Source organism: Kryptolebias marmoratus, linkage group LG6 (genome assembly GCF_001649575.2).
Source record: "Kryptolebias marmoratus isolate JLee-2015 linkage group LG6, ASM164957v2, whole genome shotgun sequence".
Taxonomy (NCBI): domain Eukaryota; kingdom Metazoa; phylum Chordata; class Actinopteri; order Cyprinodontiformes; family Rivulidae; genus Kryptolebias; species Kryptolebias marmoratus.
The window spans coordinates 2,247,541-2,275,096 of NC_051435.1; the positions used below are offsets into that span (position 1 = coordinate 2,247,541).

At 46.9% G+C, this 27,556-nt stretch overlaps 3 protein-coding genes and 2 long non-coding RNA genes across 22 annotated transcripts in view; 3 read left to right on the plus strand and 2 right to left on the minus strand.

Moving 5' to 3' along the window:
- The window catches only part of mlphb (melanophilin b), a 32,052-nt gene extending 11,386 nt beyond the window's left edge, over positions 1 to 20,666 (plus strand). Inside the window, exons 1-15 of one of the 3 annotated variants that reach the window (XM_037975974.1) lie at positions 7 to 401; positions 2,068 to 2,220; positions 7,102 to 7,323; positions 8,681 to 8,820; positions 10,795 to 10,836; positions 12,620 to 12,669; positions 13,907 to 13,984; positions 14,498 to 14,633; positions 15,056 to 15,255; positions 15,326 to 15,409; positions 15,991 to 16,236; positions 16,317 to 16,466; positions 16,542 to 16,610; positions 17,903 to 17,951; positions 20,225 to 20,666. In XM_037975974.1, coding sequence (XP_037831902.1) covers positions 2,096 to 2,220; positions 7,102 to 7,323; positions 8,681 to 8,820; positions 10,795 to 10,836; positions 12,620 to 12,669; positions 13,907 to 13,984; positions 14,498 to 14,633; positions 15,056 to 15,255; positions 15,326 to 15,409; positions 15,991 to 16,236; positions 16,317 to 16,466; positions 16,542 to 16,610; positions 17,903 to 17,951; positions 20,225 to 20,274 — 1,641 coding nt within the window. In that variant the 5' untranslated portion in view covers positions 7 to 401; positions 2,068 to 2,095 and the 3' untranslated portion in view covers positions 20,275 to 20,666. Of the gene's footprint in view, positions 1 to 6; positions 402 to 2,067; positions 2,221 to 7,101; positions 7,324 to 8,680; positions 8,821 to 10,794; positions 10,837 to 12,619; positions 12,670 to 13,906; positions 13,985 to 14,497; positions 14,634 to 15,055; positions 15,256 to 15,325; positions 15,410 to 15,990; positions 16,237 to 16,316; positions 16,467 to 16,541; positions 16,611 to 17,902; positions 17,952 to 20,224 lie in introns of those variants that run through there. The other 2 variants (XM_017438643.3, XM_025002100.2) reach the window with 2 other exon arrangements.
- LOC119617091 lies at positions 15,058 to 15,995 on the minus strand. Its single transcript, XR_005233273.1, has 2 exons — positions 15,807 to 15,995; positions 15,058 to 15,458 (listed from the first exon to the last, which is right to left on the minus strand). It is a non-coding gene; the product is annotated as an uncharacterized LOC119617091 (long non-coding RNA).
- LOC108249336 (ras-related protein Rab-17-like) lies at positions 19,871 to 25,973 on the minus strand. The gene is made up of 6 exons (XM_017438647.3): positions 25,823 to 25,973; positions 22,414 to 22,689; positions 21,962 to 22,113; positions 21,642 to 21,767; positions 21,067 to 21,160; positions 19,871 to 20,929 (listed from the first exon to the last, which is right to left on the minus strand). Exons 2-6 carry the CDS (start codon positions 22,574 to 22,576, stop codon positions 20,796 to 20,798), a joined length of 669 nt encoding a protein of 222 aa, XP_017294136.1. The 5' UTR covers positions 22,577 to 22,689; positions 25,823 to 25,973; the 3' UTR covers positions 19,871 to 20,795.
- Positions 24,368 to 27,556, plus strand: part of lrrfip1a (leucine rich repeat (in FLII) interacting protein 1a) — a 48,759-nt gene continuing 45,570 nt past the window's right edge. For 5 of the 16 annotated variants that reach the window (XM_017438634.3, XM_017438637.3, XM_025002091.2 and 2 more), the window contains exon 1: positions 24,370 to 24,809. In XM_017438634.3, coding sequence (XP_017294123.1) covers positions 24,720 to 24,809 — 90 coding nt within the window. In that variant the 5' untranslated portion in view covers positions 24,370 to 24,719. Of the gene's footprint in view, positions 24,810 to 27,556 lie in introns of all 16 variants that reach the window. The other 11 variants (XM_025002095.2, XM_017438638.3, XM_037975968.1 and 8 more) reach the window with 6 other exon arrangements.
- The window catches only part of LOC119617090, a 9,435-nt gene continuing 9,301 nt past the window's right edge, over positions 27,423 to 27,556 (plus strand). Inside the window, exon 1 of the long non-coding RNA XR_005233272.1 lies at positions 27,423 to 27,534. This is a non-coding gene — a long non-coding RNA (uncharacterized LOC119617090). The remainder of the gene's footprint in view (positions 27,535 to 27,556) is intronic.

The following is a 27,556-nucleotide window of genomic DNA, read 5'->3' on the forward strand; positions in this document are numbered from 1 at the left end:
CATGCATCCTAACATGCGTCCTAACATGGATCCTAACATCCTAACATGCATCCTAACATGCATCCTAACATGCGTCCTAACATGGATCCTAACATCCTAACATGCATCCTAACATGCATCCTAACATGCGTCCTAACACGGTCAGTTGAATCCTCAGAGTCAGAGAACTTTAATCTGCTTCAGCTTTGGGGTTTTTTCAGGTAATTTCCTGAATCAATGAGTTTAACGGCGTCTGTGGATGAGGTCAGCTGGACTGACCTTTAGAAGAAGGCGAGGAGGAGGAGGAAGAGGCAGTCTTTCTTCCTCCTGGTTAAGCAGACATGTGATTAGCTGTTCTGTCTGCTGCCTGGTCTGTCCTGCAGTCTGCCTTCAGAGGAGAAACTGCCTGCAGGCTGCTCAACGTAAGTCTGAAATGTTTTAAATGTTTGTGTTTTTATCCAGGAGGTGATGATTTTATGTTCTTCAGCTGAGGCCTCTCCTGTCTGACAGGACTCTGTCTGCTGATACTGATCCAATTTATGTGCAGAAGTAGTTGGAAGTAAATGCAGTTTTCTTTAAAAGGCAGAAAGCATCTAAAAGCTGGTTTAATTGGAATAAAACTCGTGCTTCTTCAGTGTTTCAGGCTCTAGTTTGTCGAGTCCTGCAGACACGCTGCTGAGTTTTACTCTGAAATACAGATTTTACTGACATGCTGTCAACATTTAACTGCATGAAGAATTAGAAACGTGGTTCTGAAACGAGAGTTGAAGCTGCTCACGGCTGTAAACAAACACCTGTCGAGTTCTCGCTCCTCAGGGTTAACTGTGGGAACCAGGAGAACAATCCTGCAGTTAAAACATTTGGATTTGTTTCCTGTCCTGCTTGTTTCGACCATTGTGCTCGGCCGCAGGAGCAGAAATCAGATTAGCGTCGAATGATTCGGCTGTTTTAACGCTGAATTGTGGAAAAACAAGACCCTGAACGTTTCTCTGCTCCTTCATCCTGAGGGTTACCTCATGTTCTGAACTGGACCACGTGAAATATTTGATTAAATCCTCCAGCAGCGTGATGCCTGAACGGTGCCAAACCCGGGGAGATCACAGGACAGATCCACGAGGCTAATCCAGCCTCTGACCCACAACGAGTATTATCCTAGACCAGGAGTGGTCCGGTCCTGGTCCTTCGGATCCACCTTCCTGCAGGTTTTAGATGTTTCCTGCTCCTGAGCGCCTGGTTCATTGGTCCAGTTCTGCAGAAGCCTAAACATCTAAACCCTGCAGGACGGTGGTCCTCAAGGACCAGGACCGGACACCGCTGGTCTGGGCTGACTTCATCAGGACACAAAAGGTTCTTCTAAGTGTCTTTTGTCTCTGCCTGGCAGTTTGAGTAAGCATCCTATTAAAAAACAACCACTGATAAATGGGTTTGTTGTATAAACCTGAAGCTGGTGTGGAAGAAAACAGGAAATGATCCAAACTTTAACCTCGACTCAAAGCTGCTCATTCTACCTCAAAACTGTCAGAAAAAACTTCAGTTTTTGGAGTGGCCAGTCTTTGGAATAATGGCCCTTCTTTTTGTGCAGAGCTGTACTCTTGGCCGTGCACATTATTATGTTGCTCACCTTCGCCCACATCGTCCACTGGAGCCCACTTTTTAAAGACAGACGGGCAGCTTTTAACAACTATCCTTTCTCATCGGAGGAGCTTGGCTTCCTCTGTCGGGTGAGGAGCTCCATCACCACCTTGGGATCCCTCAGGAGGAGCTGGGTGTCCCTCCTGGACCCGTCGCCTCCTCCAGCTGACCTCAGATCAGCAAACGGCTGGATGGTGGTCGGACCTGGATGTTTGGGGGCTGCAGCCTCGGATATCTGCTGTGTTTTGAGAATGATTCGGGACGTTTTGGAGACGTCTTTGTTAAGGTGTGTCCACCAACTAGTGTCCGACGGTCGCAGCCCAGTGAGAGGCTGGCTTACGGTACAAAAAGGATAAAATGTACCGTTGTTCAAAGCACCAAGCCTAAACCTGGAGCAGCACAGCTGAACCCTGAGATGAGTTTTAAGTGTTAATCTGATGGATTGTTTCCTTACAGCAGGAGACCTTCGACCTTTGACCTCAGCATGCCGGGCAGCGCCGCCGGTAGGAAGCTGGACCTGTCCACGCTGACAGACGACGAGGTCAAACACGTGTGGGACGTCGTCCAGAGAGACTTCGACCTGAGGAGGAAGGAGGAGGACCGGCTCGGGTAAAAACCGTCAGAAAACTGCTGAGTCATTCTGAAGAAAATGTGTGGCGGGTCGGGTCGTTCTTCCAGAGCTTCAGGATGAAGGAAGTAAAGATAAGTCGGTAAAAGGCTGGTTTGTTAACTTTAGTTGGGACCAGACAGCTGGTTAGGGATTATCTGATCACCCAGATGTTGCTTCGTTCTTTTAAACTCAACCTTTTAGTTGCTTCAATTCAACAAAACGGTCCTTCTGACCCAGTTCTATTAGAAAACTCAACCCGGGTTTCAAACTGATCAAACTAACCAGGTTGGTCCAAACTGGGTTGTTTTTAACCGTTTCTCTGTTTGTGACCTAACGACCCATTTCCTTCTCTACTCTTTAATTCACTGACGTGATTCAGAAACTTACCCGCCCAGTTATTTTACTAAATGATTGTTGGTTTAAATGTCCTGATTCTTCGTCATAAAGACGCAGATTAGAAGCCCTGAACGTCGTTAAAGCTTCACCTGCTCGTCGGTTCTGTCTCTGAGGAGAACCCGACAGCAGATTCATCCCATTAACAGAAGAAGGAAACTCACATTTTTCACCTTTTTATCTGAGAAAAATGAGGATAATTTAGTTTCACAGCAGATGATTCAGTAGTTTGCTGCAGAGACTGATGGAGGGTTGAGATATCAGGGAGGAGGAGGAGGAGGAGGAGGAGGAGGAGGAGGAGAAGCCCCTTCCTCTGCAGTCCACAGAGTTACTCAACTCTTTTCAAACAGACTTCTGTTGTCGTGTTTTTCTCAGTTAAACTAATTTCATTCACCCGCTTCAGCCGGTGTCTGTCTCCAAGAGGCGGGGGACACCCTGGACATGTCTCCGGTCCATCAGAGGGACACGTAGAGACAACCTTAGGGACAGTTTTAGAGTCACCAATGAACCTAACCTGCATGTTTCTGATCCGAGGGAGCTCAGGGAGATCATGTAAACTCCAGGTCGGGAAACGAACCTGTGACCTTCTTACTGGGAGGCAACAGCTCTGACCGCTGCACCACCGTGCCATCTTTCTTTAGTCAATTACTCTAATTAGTTTATTAGTCTTGGGAGCAGATAAATAAAGGAATAATTTGTCGTGTTGCATCTAAAACTGCGTTCAGTTGAATCTTTTTCTCCCTCGGCCCTCGGCTTGGACCGAGGTTTTATTTCTAATTTAATTCATCGTGTAGGTTTGACACCCCTGATAATCATGATAATCTCTCATCCAGGACACAGAGAATCCTGAGAGTTTAAACTCGAAACTTCTGGACTTTTATTCTGCAGCTGAAGACGTTTCGGTTCCTATCCGGGTCGAACCTGGAGAGTTCCTGATTGAGACTTTTGCACAGTCCTGCAGCTGTCCTCCCGATATGAAGGAGTCACTTTATAAATGAATAATTATTAGAAGTTACTCAGTTTCTGTCTGTAGGAAGCTTACAGTCGCTGATGTTCGGTTTCTCCTGCCCTGACGGCGTCCTCCTTCGCTGTGAGGACTGAATTCTTCTTCAGCCCTTTTTCTTCTCCTGCTTCAATCATCCAGCCGAGGCGTGTGAAACCTTCAGAAAGGTTTCCATATAAACCCGTCCACGGCTCGGAGCTGGAAAACCAAATATGTTGGATCCCGAAATGAAGACCTTTCCACCACGAGCAGCCGGAGTCGTTTTCCTGTTGTTCTGTTTTAGTTTGTTACATAAGAATAAAACGTTCCTTCAAACCGAACTAATAAGAGCTGCGGTGTCTCCGCTGGTTTTTAGTTTGTCTTCAGCTCCTGGAAGCTCAGCTTGTTCAACAAAAACTCTGCTTTTAATTTTATTCCTAAAGGAGGAAAGAGTCTCAGTTTGCAGGTTACAGACTCTTTGTTTCGTCTCGTTGCTCCTATAAAAGTCAGCAGAGATGATCCCCGAACCCCTCTGAGCTCCACCAGGAGGAGGTGAATTCATGCTGTTAGATCGGACAGGAGTGGACGCAGCTCAAGGTTTCCTAACAGAAGCCAGATTGCTCCATGCTTTGTGAAACTGGACAGGATTGCAGAACAAAAAAAAGGCTGATTTGATCCGTGGAAACCTCTGGGATTTTCAGCCCAGCTGGTGGAGGGCTAGCACTCAGACCCCCAGTCGGTTTGGATGAAGATGATGCTGCCTTCGGTGCCCACATGTTGCTGAAATCCAGCAGCAGAGGAGGCCGATCGTGCCTCTGATGGCCAGCAGCTGTCTCTGCTAAAGGTTAAATATCTCGTTCATCCGCGCTGATCTGGGCTGTAAGTCAGAAAGCTCGGCTCTAAAAACAGATTTAATAAACAGTAAGAGCTCTCTCTTCCGTTCAGACTCCACCCGAGCAGAGACATTTGGGACTTGTTATCTGAATATTTTCAGTCAGCAGCTCCGAGCGCCGAGGAGGGCTGGTAGTTTCCCAACAATCAGCTGAAAGCCGTGAAGTCGATCCTTGAAGACGTGAAAGACGCTCAGCAAGGGGAGCAGCTCAACAAAAGTCCAACAAAAAGCAGTTTTTTATTAACGTCAGCCCTCCTATTTAAACTTTCAGTTGTGAAATCAGCTTTTTTACATGAAATATGACAGAGCAAGAAGCAGCAGAAGCTAGCTGTAGCACTTCCTGTGCAGTCTGGAGCATTTTCCGCAGGGACGTCAAAAATTACCATAATTTGATGAGATTAGATCAAAGTTTGTTTGTTTTTTTAAACTGATATTTTGAGCTCGTCGGAAAAGACGTCAAACAGAAAGTCTCAGGAGGGAGACGGGTCCAGGACGCGTCCAGTCTCTGGGACGTGGGACAGACAGGGACACCGTCGTCCCCAGACAGGACAAACATGACGATCTCTTATTCAGACCTCCACGCTGACGGTTTTCTGTTTGCATTGCAGCAGCTCTGCTTAATAACCGCAGAAATCTGTGGAAATGACCGTTTAATGTGAGGCTGACAGGTTTAAAAAACAGCCTCTGAGCCCGGAGTCCAGACTCTGCAGTCTTTGTCCCAGTTGGACGTCCCGTCCTGTCCTGTCCCGTCCTGTCCCATCATGTCCTGTCCCAGTTAAAACGAAGCCTGTCCCGAGAATATTATCACAACAAGATCAGCTGTCCGTGTCCATAACGCTCGTTCAGAGGACCGTCTGATTGTAGTTTCTGTCGATATCGATAAGTTTTTGATATTTTGTCATCCTCAGATTAAAGCTCAGTTTACAGCAGGTAAGACATGAATTATCACAGAACCCTTCCTCCAAACGTCTGAATTATTCCTTTTACTTCAAAGATGCTTTGGAGCGTTGACAGGGAAAGACTGTATTCCTTCCATATTTGTTTTTCTCCTGACTTTAACTGAGCTCACGTCCGTCAAATATTCCAGCCAGCAGCTGTAAAAACACAACGATTGAGCTCAGAACGTGTTTCGAGACAATTAAACAGATCTCTGCTCTCCAACAGGAGATGCAGTTCTTGTTTGTTTGACCGGCAGCCATGCAGGACACGGTTAGCCTAGCTTAGCATAAACACTGGCTGCCAGGGGGAATCAACCAAACAACCATTTTTATTTTTTCCAAGGCAGACGTTAACAGGAAGGTCCAAAGTTTTTCCACACAGGAAAAAAAAAACAAGTTTGGGTTTTTATTTTACTGCCAAAACCAGATTCTTTAATCAGCCGAACATGGAAACAGTTGTAATTTCTCTTACTCCTGATATTAAATACAGATTTTAGACTTTATTTGTAGCTTAAAGCAAAAAGATTGTTGTTCAGATTGGGCCTAACTTGGCTGAGGCTGAAATAAAACCATTTCTGGATCTTTGGGGACTGAAGTCAAACTCTTTCCAGATGTTCCAGGTGTTTCCCTCTGTGCAGCATCTGTAAACATCTGGACCTGAGGTTGTCCCATTCTGTCTGTTCAACAGTCCTGGATGGGAGCAGATGTTGCTCTAAAACCTGGACTAATGCACCCCCATACCATCAGAGAGGCAGGCTGGACCTCAGAGCAGTTCTCCTCTTTGGTCCAGAGGAGACGCATCTTCTTTGCCTGATAGAGCTTTAAGCAGCACGGTGAACTGTGTTTACAGACAGAACAGAACAGAACCAGCCTTGACCTTTGACCTCAGAGGTTTCTGTTGATGATTTTATGAACTGGAGATGATGGAGATTCAGGAACTTTATTCTGAAAGTGTTCCTCTGTTCTCAGACAGTTCCTGTCAGCCATCTTTCCTCCTGACAGATTCAGCCTCTAAATGTGAGTTTTTATCTCCCCTCCTCTCACCGACCTGCTGATAATTAACCTCGTTAGTCACTAAAAGCTCCTCCAGATGTTTCTCATTCAGACCGCTCTCTTTTACAGCCTTTTGTTGCCTCTGGTCCAGTTTCTGTAGGTGCGTTGCCACCATAAAATTCAAAAATGACCTTATTTATTCCATAGATTGGTGCAGTATGTTGGTTTAAACATTGCTGTGTTCCATTCTGAGTAAAACATGAGTTTATGAGGTGAGCAAATCACTGAGTTCAGTTCTTATTTACGTTTCACACAACGTCCCAGCATCAGTCAGTCATTAAGACACTTCTTGTTAAATATCGACTCGTGGATAAATAAGGATGACATCATTCTGATATTTCAGCAGTCTAGTCTGTTTTCTTAAATGAGAACAGCTCTTTTTAACACCGAACAGCTGGATTTCGTCTCGTCTGTTGCTGCTTCAGCGTTAAAACGTTCCCGAACTGGTCTCCATATGGTCTCACTTTGCAGATTAATAGAAACTGTGTCGTTCCACCTGAGTGGCTTAAAGCTTTACAGGAGAATTATTAAAAACTGGAGGAAAGAAGCTAAAAGTCGGGGAGATTTCAACTCGTATTAAAGTATAAAATCCACAGGAAGATCCTGATTTTTGTGTTTTCAGGGAGCTGAAAACCAGGATTGAGAGAGAAGACACCAAGAGGGAGTTGTTGGGGAGCCGGAGCAGCCTGACTGAGTTCTGCTGCATCCGCTGCCTGCAGCCCTTTAAGCTCCTGGTCAGCATCAAGCACCGGTGCTCGGACTGTCGGCTTCACGTCTGCAGGTCCTGCTGCCGCTACAGCGAACGGGAGCGCGGCTGGGTGTGCGACCCCTGCCACCTGAGCAGGTAGGAGACGGAGCTCACCTGCAGCACTTCGAATCAGGAGGTCCAACTCGCCGAGACCTGTTATGATCCGGACGGGTTTTTCTTGGACCCGGCCCGGTCTCTGAGGGGTTCTGACTCACTCTCGTCTAAAGTTCTCGGCTGCAGTCAGTAAACGGCGCAGGTCGCTCAGCTGATCTCGTCGGTTTCCAGCCTCCAGATTCAAAACAAATGCTCCGAATCATTCCTCTCTCAGGGGACTGAATGTTCGCTGCATAATGAGCCATAATGTCTTCCATCCTGGAGGTTTGGCTCTGATTCTGACTTGGTTCTGGTGGTTCTGCCCGTTTATCAGAACCATTAATAACATCGACTGCAGGGACAAAAAATAGAAGCAAATTATCTCAGGGGTTTATCCAACTAGGCTAATAAAATAATTATTAACTTACTTTATCTTGATAAACTATAAAAGCTAGCTTAGCATATGTTAGCTAACAGTTAACTTAGTTATAAGCTAAGCTAACTGCTAGCATGTAGGCTAAGCTTGTAGCCTACTGTTTGCTTTTATTTCTAATTAATTTCATCAGCTAGTTTATTTAAATCAGAATTTACTGAGATCTTTCCACTGTTGTTTTAAATACATAAAATTTATTTGATAATAAATCTGTCAAACATTATTTTTACAGCGACGTTCATACATTAACTTTACAGCAAATAAAACATAAAACGGAGCAAATAAACAACAAATAAAGTGTTAAAAGAAAAAAACACCAGAGGCTGACATTAAAAATATAAATTTATATAGATTATAAAAACAAAAAAAGAGGAAAAATAAATTAATAGAAGGTAAAATAAGTTACAGTTATTTACTTAAAAATGAATACAGAAATAAAAAGTCATTAAATGAGTTAAAATAATTGATAACTCAGGCGAGAGTCAAACAGAAGCACGGTGAAGCTAACGGATTAAATCATGTAAAAATGGTGAATGAATAAGTGAACAGATGAAGGGGTGAGTCTGATGACCTCTGTCAGCCGGTCCACAGGTGAGACGCCTCACCTGCAGGTCTGATAAACAAGTAGGCTTAATTATATGACTATAAAAAACAATAAAAGAGGCTAAAACACAGGACTGAGCAGCACTTTGTGACGTTTCTGCAGGAGATGAGGTTTGATTATCGGTGTTTCTTTCTCACGACTAAAACTAATTATCATTTAATAATAATAATAATAATATGAGGTGTTTTACAGCCAACAGTTAACAGGTTGATTGTTACTCAATCCAGCTGCTGTGTGGCCTGAAGCAGCAGATGATGATTTGTTCGGATGCAGGAAGCTCCCTCAGACACGTTGCTGATCAGCTGGTTGGTTCCTCCCTGAAGGGTTCTCCAGATCGGCACCTTGGAGTGGTACCACGAGAACGTGCGTGCCCGCTTCAAGCGTTTCGGCAGCGCCAAGGTGATGCGTTCGCTGTTCAAGAGGCTGAGCGGAGACGGCGGCTGCTCCCGGAGCGACCTCGGAGGTTAGTGGGCCGCCCGCTCAGTTTCCGTGGTATTTCGGCCGAACCGAAGGTTATGACAGGAACCGCTCCAGTTGTGGACATCTGAGCGCCGCCGACCATCCCGGGAAAGAGCTTCAAACCCGCACTGATGATTTAAAAGCACTTTGTGGCCAGCAGTGAAACCCGGAGGAGGTTTTTCAATTAATGACACGTTTCCGTCTGTTTTCTGCATTTCTCCAGGAGCCCGAGGACCGGCTGCCGGTCGAGCCGAGTTATCATGCTGTAGAATTTAAGAAAATCAGAGTTTTTAAATTTAATCCCACTTTTTATTCTGTCACGACGAGTTGTGATTGGAGTACGTCCAGATCTGCGTTTCCCACCTGCAGCTTACATTTAGAACCCGTGAGGAGGTTTTCTTCTTGAAGTTTTTATTTGAAGCAGATGATTTGATGCCGACGCTGCACGGAAGGCCGAGCGAAGATGTTCAGAGGAGCTTCCAGGACAGAACCGCATCGAGAGCGTCTGATAGAACCACACGGAGCGGGTTCTCTTCTCCCAGCGGATCAGGACTGCTGGTGTTTGGAGCTAAACGGACCAAAGAGGAAAACGAGCATCCAGACTGCAGCAACAAGTCCGAAAGCCCGGTTCTGGGCTGGTTCTGGGCTTGGATCACCTCCAGCTCCAAATGTTCACCCACCTGAACAAAGAAGAACCCGTCTGAAGGAACGTTTAATGGTCCAGTGGGTTGAAAACACACTTAAATCAGCCACGAAAACAAGCCCACTGCTGAGCACGGCGGTGGTAGCATCATTATTTATTCAAATATCTTCATATAAAAGAATCACAGCCTTGTTTTTAGGTTTGCTTCGGTTCTGTTCTGGTTTTTAGTTGTTTCAGCGGATCTGTTAGAAAGGAGGATGGTTCTGATTTGTCACCCATCTGTTGGTGAGAACCTCCTGGTTCCGACTGCCAGATCTGTCACAGGGATTTAAGCTCCTCTCGTCTTTCCTGTTTTTCCCACCCGGCCTCCTCGCAGCTGCGCTCGGGACCGGACTCTTTTCCCGCTCCTCGGCGTTCAAACCAGCGGACCTGGACTCCTGCTTCTGCTTAACGCTGAGTCACCCTCGAGGATTTTGGGAAAGAAACGTGGAGCAAATTGTGCGTTTGGCTGAGCCCGGCGGGCCTTGTGATCGCTCGGTCACATGGGTTTCATTTCTGGAGCCGCAGGAGGAGAGAGGAGCGTCTGTTTGTCTTTTATCTGAGTGGAATGCAGCTTTGTCAGAAACCTGCAGGTTGTCGGGATTAAGGACTCGTGACCATCTGGATCCCATTCAACGTGCACGACTGAACACACACCTTCTGCTGCCGAGTGTGTGTTCTGCTGCGTTCTGCTGCGGTCCGCCGGGCCCTCAGAGCTAAGAGGGTGTCGTCCTGACAGCACAGAGCCTGATCCTCTCGGCTCTCTTCAACCCTCCTGATGCAATCATTAGTTTAACTTTTATTTCACTGAAGAAATACCAAACTGTTTAATTATTTAAACCAAATGTTGTCATTCTGCTCCATAAAACCAGAACTGAAATAATAATTCAATCGTTTTGAAATGGGTTATGAGCAGTTAACATCTTACCTGCTGTAGAAAGATAGACGAGCTAACGGCTAGTCTTAAAACATTTAATTTAAAAGTGTTTTATAAACCATTACACAGATAAAGATTTGATAAGATCGTTCCTGCAGGAAGGGTTAAATCTGCTGCATCAGATTTGATTTAAATATGAAACTGAGGAGAATTTAAAACGTTATAAAATCAAATCTGGGAGTTGGTTTAGCTGTTAAACTTTATTCCTGCAAACTGGGGTTGTTGGAACATCTACAACAGGTAAGATATTAACTGTTCATAATGTTTTTTATACAGAAACTTACCTGAAATGAGCCGAACTGTCTCTTTATGAACATAAAACATGGAAGACGTTTGAATTAGTTTCATTTTTGTTTCAGAACCTCGTGAATTCGACACACAGAGCATGCCAGACGTCCACAGTAAGTAAACAACAGCAGGTTAGATACTTACTAACGTATCTCAACTCTTTCCTTTCCTGCATTTATTTCCCCTGAACCCAACATTAAAGAGACATCTGTGAAACAGACTGAAGCAAAGATATAAAACCTTTAAAAAAAAGGTTCTGTGATTCAAAATGTGTCAGAGAAGATCAGAGTCAACAGGAAGAAACTCCAGAGTTTAGATGGATCTGATCTTAGGTCTGGCAGCCATTTTAAAACAGCTGCAGCTGATATAAAGTTTAAAATAAGCAACATTTTAGTGAGATGGAGCAAAAACCTGCTGCTTATTGAGACTGACATAAAGATGGATGGATGGATGGATGGTTGGATGGATGGATGGATGGTTGGATGGTTGGATGGATGGTTGGATGGATGGATGGATGGATGGTTGGTTGGTTGGTTGGTTGGTTGGTTGGATGACGGTTGGATGATGGATGGATGGATGACGATTGGATGACGGTTGGATGACGGTTGGATGATGGATGGATGGATGACGGTTGGATGATGGATGGATGGACGGACAAATGGATGGTTGGATGGATGGATGATGGTTGGATGACGGTTGGATGATGGATGGATGATGGTTGGATGATTGTTGGATGATTGTTGGATGATGGTTGGATGATTGTTGGATGATGGATGGATGATGGTTGGATGATTGTTGGATGATGGATGGATGATGATTGTTGGATGATGGTTGGATGATGGTTGGATGATTGTTGGATGATGGATGGATGGATGGATGATGATTGTTGGATGATTGTTGGATGATGGTTGGATGATGGATGGATGGATGGATGGATGGATGATGATTGTTGGATGATTGTTGGATGATGGATGGATGGATGGATGGATGGATGACGGTTGGATGGACGGTTGGATGAATGGTTGGATGGATGGATGGATGGATGAATAGATGAATGGTTGGATGGATGGATGGATGAATGGATGAATGGTTGGTTGGTTGGTTGGATGAATGGATGAATGGTTGGTTGGTTGGTTGGATGAATGGATGAATGGTTGGTTGGTTGGTTGGATGAATGGATGAATGGTTGGTTGGTTGGTTGGATGAATGGATGAATGGTTGGTTGGATGGTTGGATGAATGGATGAATGGTTGGTTGGTTGGTTGGATGAATGGATGAATGGTTGGTTGGATGATTCGGGGAAACTGAAATCTTTACACTCAGGTGATAACCAGGAACAGTTAACAAAAACAAAAATGTAATAAAGTTCAGATAAATGTTATGAAATCCACATATTTACACATTTAACAGTAATTATATAATCTGTAATAATAATAATAATATTAATAATAATAATTAATAATAACAATAATAATAATAATAATCGGGTCTAACGGACTGAAGTGAATTCCTGCTGAGTCGGTTCTAAAACAAACGATAAAAACTTTCAGACTCGTTTTCAGGTTTAAATCAAACGGAGGCGTTCAGGTTCTGCCGCTCGTCCCGTTCAGAGTTTGGAACAGAACCAAATAAAGTTCTGGTTGGACTGGACCCGTCTGCTGGGACTGGTTTACCAAACACAGTGCAGAAACACATCCCTGGGCTGGGTTCTGCAGGAACGCTTCAGACGGTTCTAACGGTTGACCTCCAGGTTGGGTTCAGCTGGAGCTGCGGTTCTTTTACTGTCATGTCTTCTTTATGTTGAATTAACTTTATTTAAAAGAACCAGGTTACAAACAGGAAGTCTGGGCTTCATGTTCGGTTCCTCAGCGGTTCTCCTGTTCTCTGTGTCTGCAGACGGATTTCAGGAGCACAGTTTGGACTCAGACTCTCAGCAGTTTAAGGAGGTATGATGAGGTTTTATTTACCTTTCACTTCATATTAGAACCCTGAGCATCTTTTAGGTTTCCCTCATCATTTTGGTTTTAGTTTAATTTTTTTGGCAGTTATGTGTTTCCCATTTGTTACATTTGTTCATTTGTTTAATAAACTTGTATTTATGTTAGAAGAACGTAGTAAATATCTGAAGGAGAACGTTCTCCTGTAGCGGCGGTAAAGGAATGCATGTCGCCCGCCGCCTCCCGTGAGCTGTAGACCTCCTGAGAGAGTACGCGCTGGGGATGACTCTCAGCTACTACCACCCCGGATTTTAGCTCAGCAGCTGTAAAACCAACAGAGTTGTAGCCGGTTTGCTGTGGTGGCCATCTTGAATCAGGCTGACTCCAGAGACTTTAGGAACTTTTTAATCTAAAATCTGCAGGAAATCTGCACTATTATTATTATTATTATTATTATTATTATTATTTCCTCCTTCAGCTCTTAGTTCAGGAAGAAGAATCTTGTTTCATCGACACCTCCTCGTTCAGCAGAACCTTCCTGTCTTCAAGCCGACTCTCCGCTCCATAAATCTGTAGGTTTTTCTCGGCAGGAAGTCCCAAAACGAGACGCAGGCGTCGGGACTCGCTGGTTTGTTTTGACTTGGACTCACAGACGTCCCTGGAGTCTTTAAACAGAGATATCTGCCGTTCAGGTGAGGTTCTGAACCCAGCAGGAGGCAGGAGGTCAGGACTGGTTCCTCGCTCCGCTCTGGACTCTGGTCCGGACTCTGGTCCAGGCCCTGAACAGCTGGAAGGCTTTACCAGATGTGGCGAGGGAAGCTTGGACCGATGGAGCGAAGCAGCTGGAACCAGGACCACATGTTTAATGTCAGCTCAGCTTTGTTTAGATTCGGCCTCTGTGTCGGCTGTTGTCCTGAGAAACCACAGGATTTATTTCCTGTAAATAATGAGACGTCCAGCTGCTGCAGCGCCCTCTGCTGGATCCTGCCGTCAGATCCAGGCAGGAAGGATCAAATGCTGGAAGGAAACATTTACTGACATTCCAGTTTTCCCAGATGAATCCGTCTCCTCCTGGGGACAGTTTCTGATTGGTTGAGACGATTCCTTTAGTCGTTCAGATTTTCTCCTCGTCTCTGACCCTGAGCGTTGCTGTGACGACAGACCTCCATGTTTGCTGTTTCTGTGATTCTGTCTGATTTTTATTATTTGTCCTCTCTGACGGTGTCTCCGTCTCTGATCTCTGAAGACGAGAAAGACCAAAAGGAGGTTAACTGTTGATCCGATCGACTTAACGCTCGGCTCCGACAGACGACACCAGGACCAGGTAGACCTTAACTGATCCTACCTAACCCAGTCTATCTAACTGAGTCTAACTAACCGAGTCTAACTAACCAAGTCTAACTAACCGAGTCTAACTAACTGATCCAATCAGGCTCTCACTGCGGGAACAATGACTCAGCACTAACGAGTCAGCACAAACACTGATGACTCAGCACTCGTGCTAACGAGTCTGTTTTCCTGTTTACTTTCAGCTGTTCAGAGAACAAAACGTTCGGCTCGTTTCGGACATCACAGCTGGGATTTTTGTTTTTTCTAACTTTTTGAATCAGTCACAATTTTCTCCTCAAAGAAATCTGCTTCAGCTGACTGCCATCTTTTCAGCTTTTAGCTGCTGTGTTTATCACTTTATCTTTCAGCTGCTTTTAGCTAGTTTTACCCACAAACCTCTAAACTTGTTCAGCTTCTCAGAAAAAGCTGTGATTTTATTGCTGTTGACAGTTTGACCTCTGACCTCCAGGAACACCTTCCTGTCTGCTCTCTCCCCCTCCCCCTCCAGGCCACGGGCGGCCGTGATGTCATGGACGGAGGTCAGAGGTCATCCAGGCTCGTCGAGGCTGTTTATCGGCAGGTGGTCCAGGAGCAGCACAGAGACCTGGACCTGGACCTGGACCTGGACGCGGGTCCACGACTCGGTAAAGTCTCAGCTCTGACAGAGAACTGATCAAAGATCGGAGCAGAAAATCTTTTATTTCTGTGATTTTAAATAATTTAATTTGTCTGATTACAGCCTGAGGGTAATAAAATATTTATTTAACAAAAACTGAACCACATCCAGAAACTGTGGGTCTTCATCAGGACCTCAGAGGTCCAGGACCAGCAGGTTCTGCTGCTCTGGAGCTACAGGTGTGTTAGCACGACACCAGAGCGGAAAGACATCAGCAATGACCTGCTGCCTATCAACATGAGAAGGGTCAAAGGTCATTTAGAGAAGGATTATTAACCAGAGGAAACATTTAGGACAGCTGCTGATCTTCACCCTGAAGGGCAGACCGTGCAGTGCTCAGGCTGTACCGGCCTCAGTCAGCAGGTCAAAGGTGGTTTGTTTTGTTTCCAGACGACTTCGTGTTCGTGGAGAACCGGACCGTCTCGTCTCGCTCCGCGTCCCGGCTCAGCTACTCCTCTTGTGGCAGCGGCGGTGGCGCCGGAGGCCCCCGGGGAGGCGGTGGCTTCCTGCCCGGCCTTGATGACTCCGACTCGGAGGACGATCCCTGCCGGCAGCACCCGGTCCACCGCAGCCTGAGCGCGACGCCGCAGGTCTGTACTGATTTATTTTCCTCTATCTGAGGTCATCAGAGGTACGAGACGACTTCTGTCCTTCCTCCAGATCTCTGACCTGAACAGACGGATGTCGGCCGTGGAGACGTTCCTCAGCCGCTTGGAGCTGAAGGTGGCCTCGACGAACAGCGAGGTAAGCCCAGCAGAACCCAGCAGAACCCAACAGAAATCAGCGGAACGAGCTGCGGAACAGAGAGGAAATATGGATTTAAAACCGTCTGAATCTGTGACGTGTCGAAGCCTCTCAGCTACGAGTCACAGTTAGCTTAGAAGCATCGGCTGATAAAAACATCAGCTGAAGGAAATACAACGAGAGCCGAACGAAGCTCACTGAAGAGGCTGAAACTGAGCTGTTACAGCTAAAAGTGGCAAAATGCTAGCAAGGAGTAGCAACATGGTAGCTAGAAGCTAAACATTAAAAGCTATAAATAGCAGAGATCTAGCTTTAAGGCTACAGTAGCAAAACAGTAGCTAGAAGCTGAAAGTAGCAGAAAGCTAGCAATGGTTATGAATGGTTATGAAGATTTGACCTTTGACTTTGTTCCAACTAGCCGTTAGCCCGTCGGGCCTGTTGTTCTGCTGCAGGTAAGATGTTGATGATCTTTTTAAACGAGCCGAACTGTCCCTTTAAGAAAACATCTTTGACCATCAGACATCAGGTCTGGTTCTGAACCTTTTCACCGACCCGTTTTCTCGGTTCTGTTCCGTCACTAGAACCCGAGCCCGCAGACCCAGACTCCTCCTCCTCCTCCTCGGTGGGAGGAAGAGCTGCAGCTCAGACAGAAGCTGCACGAGTTGACCGACAACATCAGCGACCAAAGTTCTGATGAAGACGAGTCCAGTGGGCCTCTGTCCTCTCAGGAGACCCCACAGGCGCCGTCCAGAATCCCCACCAGAACCAGATCCGGATCCAGGAGCCGCCAGCCGGAGGAGGAAGAGGAGGAGGAGGACTCTGAGCAGGTAGAACATGTGACCCGTCAGGTTCTCCAGGCTCTACAGAACCACCGCAGACCTTCAGGTTCTGAACCTTCCTTCTGCAGGTGAAGCGCTCCACCCGGAGCCCGGAGAGGAAGCAGCGCCCCCTGCAGGAGGCGCCGATAACGAGCTTCAGAGGCTCCACGGCTCTCCTGGTGGAGCTGGAGGACAAAGTGGCTCAGGCCGCCGCCGACGTCCAGAACGCCCAGAGTCAGGTGTGGCACCGCAGGAGCTCAGGTGAACCGGCAGCTTCAGCCTCGGGAAGCTTCATCTGTGCTTCTCATTTCCAGGTTTCCTACATCGAGAACCGGATCGCCGCCCTGAGCGCCGCCGGAGCGCCGCCGAAGAGAAGAAGAAGAGTAACGAGATTTCACTTCAGACGGTTGAGTCAGAGCGGCGGCGGCGGCGGCGGCGGCTGTTTCTGTCGGCCTGAGAGGATCTACAGACGTTCAATCAGACTGAACCACTGCTGAAATCTGCTGAAGCAGCTAAAACTGAGCTGAACATTAGCTAAAAGTAGGGAAAGGGTAGCTAAAAGCTAAAAGTAGCAAAAAAAACAGCTAAAAGTTAAAGTTGTAAAACACTAGCTACAAACCAGAAGGTAGCAAAATGATAGCTAAAAGCCATGATTATGAAAATGGTAGCTAAAGCCTAAAAGTAGCAAAAAGCTACATGTCACAAAAGGCTTGCTGAAAGCTAAAATATCTAATATTTATCTAAATTATAGATTTATCTCTATAGCTAACTAACAGCTAAAAGTATAAAAACACCAGCTAAAAACTAAATGTAGCAAAAGGCTAGCCAAAACCTAAATGTTGCTAAACACTAGCTATAAGCTAAAAGTAACAAAGGTATATCTAAAAGTAGGAAAAACACCCAACTATAGCTAAAGTAGTAAAACATTAGCTAAAAACTGATGGTAGGAAGAGGTGAGCTAAGAGTAGCAGAAAGCTAAATGTAACAAAAGGCTAACTGAAGCTAAAATACCTAATATCTCATTTATATATTTATTAAGCTAAAAGTATAAAAACACCAGCTTTAAGCTAAATGTAACAAAAGGCTAGCTGAAAGTTCCAAAATGATAGCTAAAAGCCATGAGCATGAAAACGGTAGCTAAAGGCTAAAAGTAGCAAAAGGCTAAATGTCACAAATTGTTTGCTAAAATATCTAATATTTAACTAAATTATATATTTATCTCTATATCTAACTAACAGCTAAACAGTATCAAAAGCCTAGCTATAAGCTAAAAGTTGTTAAACATGAGCTAAATGCTAAAAGTAAGAAAACACCCAGCTAAAAGCTAAAGTAATAAAACATTAGCTAAAAACCAACGGTATGAAGATGTTAGCTAAAAGTAATAAAAAGCTAAATGTAGCAAAAGGCTAGCTGAAAGCTAAAAGTAGCGTTAGAAGCTAAATCAGAGGCATTAAACGGATCTTCGTGTTTCTGGTTGAACGTTTGTAAAACATTAAAGTTAAAGAACTAAAAGTCGCCTGAATGAGCCGAAGCTTTTGATGTGAGAGCAGCTAAAACAGCAGCTTTTAAACGCTGACTCAGCCCCGCCGTCGACCCGCCTGGCTCCTCCTCCTCCTCAGAGCCGCTCTTCTTCTCTGACTCTGAGTTTTCTGACGTCCGTCTTCTCTGTCTGCAGTCGGCGATCCCGATCCGAGCGAGGCGGCTTTCCCACAACTTCCCTGCAAGTAAGAGCTTCCCCGGAACGTTCTCCCCGGAACGTTCTCCCCGGAGCGTTCTCCTCGGGTCCACCTTCAGCTCCTTAAACGCAGCAAGAACACGGCGGGCAGCGCGTCCCCAAACAGTTCACAGATGTTCTCGGGGAATTTGTGATCTTTTAGGGAACTTGTTGTTCTAAAAGAGTCTTCCTCTGAGTTTCCATGATGCCTTCAGGCTCCTCAGGAACTTTATCCTCCCTGACCGTAAATCTCCGATAAGAACCGTCGTAGTTCTGCGTCAGATCAGGACGGTGGCCGAGTTCTGCTGCCATCAACTAATCTGATGGATGAACTCGTGAACTTGTGATCCTGAGGAGATAATCCTTCACTTCTAAGAACCAGAACTGGATCCAGGAGGAGGAACGTGCTCCTTAACCGGCTGCTGCCTGCAGACGTTTGTTTTTACCAAACGATCCTCCGTTTGTGATAAATGAGACACGGCCACGAGTCAACGTGCAGACCTGGACCGCCAAAACGAGCCAGACTTCGAGCCGGACCTCGAGCCGGACCTGGAGCCTGACCTCGAGCCGGACCTGGAGCCGGACCTCGAGCCGGTTGACCCGGACCTCGACCCGCTCCTCGAGCCGGACCTGGAGCCGGTCCAGGCGCTCAGGATTCAGTCAGGCTGCGACTGAAAGTTCATCTTTTCCCTCGCAGCTCCGTGAGCTTCCAGCTGAAGGAAGTAGGGGTGTCACGGTACACAGGGACTGTGGTTCGGTGGTTCTGCTCCGGTGCCACAGGGAAACAAACCGAAGGCCGGCTGAGTTTTCCTTCGATCAGAAATAAAAAATAAACTCGTCAGGAGTTCCTCTTCCTGTGTCAGCCGACGATCCGTTAACGATCCTTCGTGCTCGGAGCTTCTGCTGGGAACGACTCTCAGCTACAACCACCCCCCTCCGACAACGTTTAGCTCCGTATCCGTGCAGCCGCTGTCGTCTGGGCTGAGGTCGGTTAGCCATGGCGGCCATCTTGGCCTGAGTTGGCGTGCTGCAGTTAATTGGTTTCTGAGAGTTCCGTTAAAATCCGTCCAGTGGTATTTCGCTAACAGACAGACGGTCTGGGGGCGATGCTCAGCTACTACCACACCAGATGGGAGGCAGGCAGTAAAGCTGAGTGTTGGCGTGCCGTTCACGTGGGCGGAGCTTATTAAACACGTCGATCTGACACCGGGGGGCGTTTCAGAGGATTCCACAGGAAGCTCCGAGACAAACAGATCTTCTTGCTCTGCTGTGGAGAGCTGCAGACGGGTCTGTCTGTTTGGACCGACACCGGACCCGCCGGGACCAGGCGGCTTCGTTTGGCGTTCCCTGAACGTTCACGGGGAAACGTGACCACAGAGCTGCGGTTGTGTGTCTGTTTGGACGCTGGCTAAAAGTCACTAACGCTGCAGCTGCTGCGTGTCTCCAGACCAGCTGGACCCGTCTGCAGGGACCCCCTGACCCGGAGGAATCCGACCTGCGCGGTACGAGCCCAACCCGCCGCCGGCGCCAACACAGCTGAGCTCAGCATCTTACCTGCAGCAGAAGGCAGTCAGAGTGAACTCAGTTTGGAGAATCAGTGATGATCAGGAAATAAATCCAGTGTCAGATATTAAACTTCCTGATCAGGGATTCTTCTGGGATTTATTTAGATTTTTTTCTTCAAACTTCAAACATTTTCACTGTTTAAATCAAATAATCTTTAAATAATCTCTGATTTCGTGCATGAATTAAACTCTTCCTCTCCTGTTCCGTCCTGAAACGTCAGGAAGGAGTCAAACTGTTCAAAATAAAATAAAACAAACTGGAAACTGAAATGAAATCTGTCACCAGAAAAAAGTTTAAATATTCCTGAAATTTATCAGGAAACTAAATGAGACACAAATAAGAAAAAACACGATCAGAATAAAATAAATGTTCAAACAGATAATTTTTTATTTAAACAAATATTCACAAACATAAATCGTTTCCCTTTAAGATTTTATTGAAGAAATCTACAAATAAAATAAAATGATTTAAATTTTCATCTCACGCAGCTTCCAGTTTGAGATCCTTTCAAAATAAAACTACAGCGACTTTGAGGGGTCTTAGGATCCAGCCTGGCGGGACGCCGCTCCCTCCTGTTAGTGGCAGCGTGAATTAAAGGGGGCGGAGTTAATTCTGCCGTCAGCGCAGCACGAGCAAAGAGGTGGACCGTCGGCCTGTGGACCTGACCCGGTTCTGACCCGGAGCATCTCTAACCGTCCGTGTTTGGTTCTCTTCCAGAAGCCGGTCACGACTCGGGGCTCGTGAGGCGGCGGCTGAGCGTCACCTGACCGTGGCGGTGTTTAAAGGAGAAGATTTGTTCTGACTGAAGCCCAGCTGCGTGGTTCTGGTTCTGCTTGGACCCGAGTCCTCCTGGACCCCCTCCAACAGGTTCAGAACCTGGTCTGTCCGGCCCGATCCGGCCGCTCGGTGAGAGGAACATCCAGTGACCCAGAGCGCCTGGTTCTGACCGGGGAACAGAACCCAGACCCTCCCGGATCTTTCTCTGGAGCTCAGAACCAGAACCACGCAGCGAATCAAACGGATCCATGAAGGAGGAACGTTTGAAAACAAAGATCCAGATTTGAGACGTTCTCCGGAGGTTTTTATCAAGAATCGTGACCCGGTTTAAAGTTTCTACTTCCTGTTTCTGCTTTTATTCAAATAAAAAATAAAAAACGTCTTTGAGGCTCGGAGCCGTTTGAGGTTAAAAAGGATAAAAACTGAATGTTCGGGTTCTGTTGGGTCCCCTCCTCAGGTGTTTTTGTTGCTCAGCTTCAAGGTGAATCCAGAACCAGAACCGGGCCAAGGATCAGGGTCCGGTTCTGCAGCAGGAGCCGAGTGGATTGGAGGAGGAGCTTCTGCGTCGCAGGTCGACGAGCGGCGCCTCCTGCCACTCCGTCAGAACCTCCTGCTGCCCGTCCACACACTCCAGAACCCTGCGGGCTGAACCAGAACCAGAACTCTGTCAGCGAACACCTGAAACTGTGATGGTCTGCTGCCCCCTAGTGGATTCCCTGGGTACAGCAGGTCTATTTTATCATCAGCCTGTTTGTTTGTTTGTTTGTTTGTTTCGGACCTACCCACAGCCCCCAGCAGCTCGTTGACCTGATGTCCTGACAGAGCGGACGTCTCGGTGAAGGACACGCCTTTGTCCTCGGCCAGATTCTGTCCCTCCTGGACACAGACACAAAGAAAACGTCTCGACTGACCTGAAGAGAAGATCCTTTGTTGCTGTTTTTGTTTGTTTTTGTTTTAGCTGCTCAAACATCCAAACCTTCAGCTCCTTCAGCTTCAGCTGCTGCCTCGGATTTCCTGTCTTTATGCTACTTTTAGCTTTAAGCTGCTGTTCGGCTACTTTTAGCTCTGCTGTGAGTCTTGTTGGAGGACCTCTGGAGACGGTACTTTAGCTTTTAGCTCGTGTTCGGCTTCTTTCAGCTTCTGGCTAGGCTTTTGCTACATTTAACCTCCAACAGGCCTGTAGATACATTTAGCTTTCAGCTAGTATTCTGCTACTTTAGCTTTTAGTTAGCCTTTTGCTACATTTAGCTTTCAGCTACTGTCCTGCAGCTGCGTCCCTGTTGGACGTCTTGTATTTGAGCCGATAGAGACGGTTCTGTTTCTTTTAGCTGCAGCTTCTTCGGCTGATGTTGGGTACCTGAGCCGAGACCTGCCGGTCCTGGTCCAGGTCCCCCTTGTTTCCCACCAGGAAGAGGACGGTGGAGCCGGGGACGTACTGTCTCTGCAGCTCCCTGATCCAGAGCTGAGCTCGGACGAAGGTCTCCTGGAGACGGACAGAAAGACATCAAAACGTCCTCCGTTCTCCTGCAGCGAAACTTTTTACCTGTCTGTCCATCTGTCCTGCCGTTCGTCTGTCTGTCTGTCCAACTGTTTGTCCGTCCATCTGTCTTTCTGTCTGTCTCTGTCAATCTGTCTGTCCAACTGTCTCTGTCCTTCTGTCCTTCTGCCTGTCCTTACCTTTTTGCAGATGTCGTAGACCACGAGCGCGGCGTGGGCTCCTCGGTAGTACAGCGGCGTCACACTGTGGTACTTCTCCTGGCCCGCCGTGTCCCAGATTTCCAGACGCAGCGTCGCGCCACCTAAATGCATCACCCGGGTCAGGTAGGCGCCTGAAGGCAGCACAGGCAGATTTTAGTGGCGGTTTATGGGGTTAAAGATCCGCGGCGTCGCTGCGGCCCGACGGTCAGATTTGATTTATTTTAAGGTTCAGGTTTGTTTCTGCGCCGCCGGCCGACCTTAAACTAAACATTTCTTCCTGCTGTTTGATAATAAAACCTGTTTTCTGTCTGGCTGCTTTTACTGACCTGTTAACGGTTAACCTCATTAGCAGCGAGTTTCTCGTTTTTAAATCCTGAAACTCCGGCTCAGATTAACGACGCTGAAATGAGAGGGTGAATAAATGTGCTCACAGCCCACGGTCGGTGACGGGTTCTGGAAGCGGTCTTTGCTGAACCTCAGAGCCAGGCTGGACTTCCCCACCCCGGAGCTCCCCAGGAGGACCATCTTCACCCTGAGGGTCCGATCGGGTCGGCGCCGGGCCTCTCCTGACGCCCGCGGGAGGCTTTCCTCCATCGGCAGCAGAGCGACGAGTCCGACTGGATCCGCAGGTTCTGACCCGGCAGCCGCTTCGAAATGAAAGTGAGGATCTTCACTTCCTGGTGCCGAGCCGTAAACTCTGCGTGTCTCTGAATGAAGCGGGGATTTAAAGGGAACTTCTGCTCATTTAACAACGCGGTTCAGATCCCACACAAAACAGGAATGCCTATCGCCAGTGATTAGGAAGTTTCACAGGATATTTTGCTAACAGACGAACTAACGGTTTGCACTCTGAGTATGTGTTGTGCACCGTGCTCAGCTACTACCACCCAGAGTTTCAGCTCGATATCCAGAAAAGTGACAGAGTTGGAGCCATTTATGTGTTTCACAAATGCAGTTGGCTGGGGCGGCCATCTTGAATCAGGTCGACTCCAGATGTTAAAGGGTTGTAGACTAAGGTCCAGTGGTTTCTGTCCGAGAGTTTCGTTCAAATCTGTCCAGCGGTTCCTGAGATATTTTGCTAACAGAGTCGCGTTTTAATGTAATTTGTCAGTTCCTGTCATGACGCCGTTTGGCCACAAGAGGGCAGCAGTGTCCACGCGCCGGCCTTACTGCGGCTAAAAATGTCAATAAATTTAATAAAAACTCATATTTAACAGCAGCAGCAGATGTCCCGAGGACAGCAGGGGACTGTTTGGACATTCTGGTGTTTGTGGGACAGAATGAGACTGTCCTCTGTCCCTTTAAGAGCCCCTGGACTGACTGTGGTCATTATTATAAATAGCATGTTGCTCCTGCAGGAGCTGCGGTTTCTGACCGAAACAGAATCCCTGAACGTCCCAGGAGTCCAATCACCGCCGTGCTGCGTTCAGGTGCAACACGGAGACCTCCCGTCCTGGAGCTCAGAGCCCAAAGCTCACCCTCTCAGGAAACTAGTCGGATTAAATTTAAAAGTTTTCCTCTTTTCTGAACCAAGAAGACATTTAAACTGAACATCAGCGGGCAATCACGTACCTGTCTGTCTGTTAGCAAAATATCTCACGAACCAGTGGGCAGATTTTACTGAAACTCTCAGGAAGTGACCCCTGGATGAACACCCACAACTGATTAACATTTGGGCTCAAACGGATTCAAGATGGCCGCCACAGCTAACCAAACTCAGCGAACGCATAAAGGGCTGTAGATCGGTAGTTTTTAAAGATGCAGAGCTGAAATTTGGTGTGGTGGTAGCTGAGGGTGATCCCCAACACCCACCGTGAGCGCAAACAGGTCACGTGACCGGTTTTGTTTAAAACGCCGAAACAACTGCCGGAATCAACCAAGTCTGTCTGTTAGCAAAATTTCTCATGAACAATTAGATGGATTTCAATGAAACTTACAGGAAGTGACCACTGAATGAACATCTACAACTGATTAGAATTTGGAGCCAAACCAATTTAAGATGGCCGCCACAGCTAATAAAGCTCCGCGAACACATAAATGTCTCTAACTCGGTCATTCTTATAGCTGCAGAGCTCAAATTTGGCGTGGTAGTAGCTTGGAGTGACCCCCATAACATACTCTGAGCGTTACCGGATCGCACGAGGTGTTAGTTTTAAACTTGCGCGCGCATGACGCCGGGCGACATGCATTCCTGCAGTTAATGTGTTTTTAACATATGCCGTTAGAAATTATTTGTTATGTAATGTGACGTCATGTCAGGACCAGGTCCAGAGTCCAGGTCTTGGAGGTGATTCAGATGTTTCGGAGTGAAGCCCGTAAATCCGGCGGCACATGAAGGCACCGCACGCAGCCTTTGAAGTTTGAATCTTTCTGTTCGTCTCTTCCGCTGCGAGTCCGACGAGTTTTTACGGTTTCTGCCGCAAGAACCGAATCTTTGACCCGGAAAACGGGTTACTGCAGGGACTCTGGGCGCCTTGAGCTCTGAAGGCTTTTATTCCCGGAGCGAGAGGCGGTTCGGTTCGGAGATCCCGTCCGGATCGATTCAAAGATCCGATAAAAAAAAAAAAAAGTTTGTTTCTTTCAGGAAGACAGAAACGGACGCGCGACAATGAGCCGCGCGCTGCCTGTCTGACGCCTCGGAGACACATGACGACAGACAGCGGCTCGGTTCGGAGCGCTGGACCCAGACCGTGAGCTCTCCCCACAGTTCGGAACCGGACCGAGGACAAGAACCCAGATGGGGACTCAGGGAACCGGACGGAGAAGGTCCACCAAGAAGGAGCGCGCGACGGCGGAGGAGGACGCCCTGAACCTGATCGCCAGAGAGGTGAGGGTCCGGGTTCGGGTTCGGACGGGTCCGGGACGGTAACGGGTCCAGACTCTGCTCTAACAGGAAGTGGACCCGTCCGAACAACAGGTCCAAACGAGACCAGAACCAGAAACTAATAAAACAGAAAGAAACTGAGTAAGTACAGCTGATATGAGCTGAACATCAGCTGATAGGAGCTGAATATCAGCTAGAAGCAGAAAAAAAGTTAAAACCCATAAGTAGTAAAACGTTAGCTAATAATAGCAAAATGCGAGCTAAAAGTAGTCAAACATTTGCCAAAACCATCAAAAGGTTAATTAAAAGCTAAATTAGCTAAACCTTAGCTTAAAGCTAAAGTAGACTTCAGATTGCTGAAAATTAATGAGCCAAATGTTAGCTAAAGGCAGCAAAAAGTTATTTAAAAAGCTAAAAGTAGAAAAAAAGGTGAGCTGAAAGTAGCAGGGCAGTAGCCGAAAGCTTAAAGTAGCAAAAAGCTAAACATAGCAGAACAATAAACAGCAAAAGGTTTAACAGACAAAAGTACCTAAAGACTCAAGTTAAGGTTAAGAGCGGCCGAACTATAGCTAATAACTAAAAGTAGCAGAAGTGTAGTTAAAAGTAGCTAAAATGTGGCGTGGTAGTAGCTGAGAGTCCTTCCTGAGTCACAGTCCAAGCAGCAAAAGATCTGATGATCCTGAACGACGGCGGGCGATAGGCATTCCTGACAGGAACGTTAGCTTGTTAGACCGTTAGGCCATTGGCCTGTTAGTCTGTTTGCCTATTTGCCCGTTAGCCCGTAGCCTGTAAGCTTGTTAGCTCATTGGCTTGGTAGCCTGATAGCTCATTAGCCTGTTAGCCCGTAGCCTGTTAGCTTGTTAGCTCATTAGCCCATTAGACTGTTAGCTTAGCCTATTAGCTCATAGCCTGTTAGCTCGTTAGGCTGTTAGGTTTCTGATTCCAGAAACGTTTTTCTTTTTCCCGTCAGCTCTGGTAAACGGCAGCCGTTTCAGAACAACCCTTTGTGTGCGAACCTGCAGGGTTCTCCGGGAGTTTGGATCCGGTTCTGAGGTCGTGTTCCGACACGTCTGAAAGGGTTCTGGTTTGTTAGTTCAGGAGGAACGGGCGTTGGATGGCGAGGACGTGGACCAACGTTCCTGCTGCCTTTCGTGGTTCTGGAGGTTTTTTTCTTCAGCTGGCAGGAAGTCCGGTTTGTGGCGACCCGGTTTGTGGCGACCCGGATGTTTCGGCGAGTTCTGAGTGTTTCTGCTGCAGCTGATTTAATCTGAGGTCACAACCTCTGCAGCTTTGACCTAAAATGACACAGAAGTATTTAACATTTTTATTCAGAACGTCACTCTCTCACCCAGCCGGTCTGTCAACACAATTTACAAACAGCCGTTAGCATGTTAGCATGTTAGCACGTTAGCCTGTTAGCACGTTAGCAGCCTCATTGATCCAACTTTCAGCCCCGCTCTTCGATCGTTTCCTGAAATCAACCTAAAAAAATAAAACATTTTAACACTTCTGAGGTTTAGAGTCCTGTAAACGTGTCACAGAAACCTTTCCTGGGAATTAACGGGAATATTTATGGGATCAAACGGGAATAAAGCTGGAATTTCAGATATTGAAAGTTGGCCCTGAACAGAGATTTTAAATCTGAAAAAAACAAAATCTGGATTAAAAATATAAACTGTTGGCTAAACATGTGGGACAGATGAGACAAATGGGGTGTGTGGTGGACAGATTGGACATGTGGTGACATAAGAGACATGTAGGGACAGATGGGACATGTGGGACAGATGGAAGTAGCTTTGTTGTGAAATGAATTTCAGTCAAACTTGTTTTTATGTCGACTAAATGAAGCCAAAAGGACGATTAAACGACACGTAAATAAAATATTTCTGTTTTCAAACAGTTTGTTTAATTTATCCTCAGTTTCCAGATAATTCCCATAACTCCCGCGGGAAAACTTAAAAAATTCCGAAGCTCAACTTCCCGTGAAGTTTCCCAAAAAATTCACCAGAAACTGTCCCCGTCTTTGCCTTCCTAACATTCAGCTGAAGGCCTGGAATCGTCTGCGGAGACAGAAATGGACAGCAGGCTGAGGTCTGAGGACGGCCGAGCGTCCAAACAGGACCAGCAGCAGAAACAAACAGGGACGGGAGGGGACGGAGGACAGGGGAGGGACGGGGGATGGGTCGGTATGTCAGCCCCCGTCAGTTGGCTCGTTCTGCTGCAGAGGTTTAAAAATAGACGCTCTTAAGAGATCAGCTGTTGGTCTGTGGATCCGTGGGGGGGGTCCTGAGTGTCCGTCGTTGCTTCGTTTGTCCTCTCCACGCGGCCCTCTGGTCCCTCGTGGAGAGGACGGGCTGTCCAAATATTTGTGAGCCGCTGCAGCCGTTTACAGGAGTCCTTTTAGCTGTAAACGTTCATCTTCAGCTTGACGAAGACAAATGGACGTTTCAAAGACACAGAGAGACGTTCTGTAAATATATTCACCCCGAGTGGACAGTGGACAACGAGCAGGGACACTGTCCATCTGAAGACACGTCTGTGTCCAGGCTTTAACTTCCTGGCTGCTGTCTTCAGATGTTCCCCTCAAGGTTCTTTCCTCATGATCCGTTGTTTCACCTGCAGTCAGGTGAAGGATCCTTCAGTGTTCCCTCTGCAGACAGGTGAAGGATCCTCACCTGTTCCCTCTGCAGACAGGTGAAGGATCCTCACCTGTTCCCTCTGCAGTCAGGTGAAGGATCCTCACCTGTTCC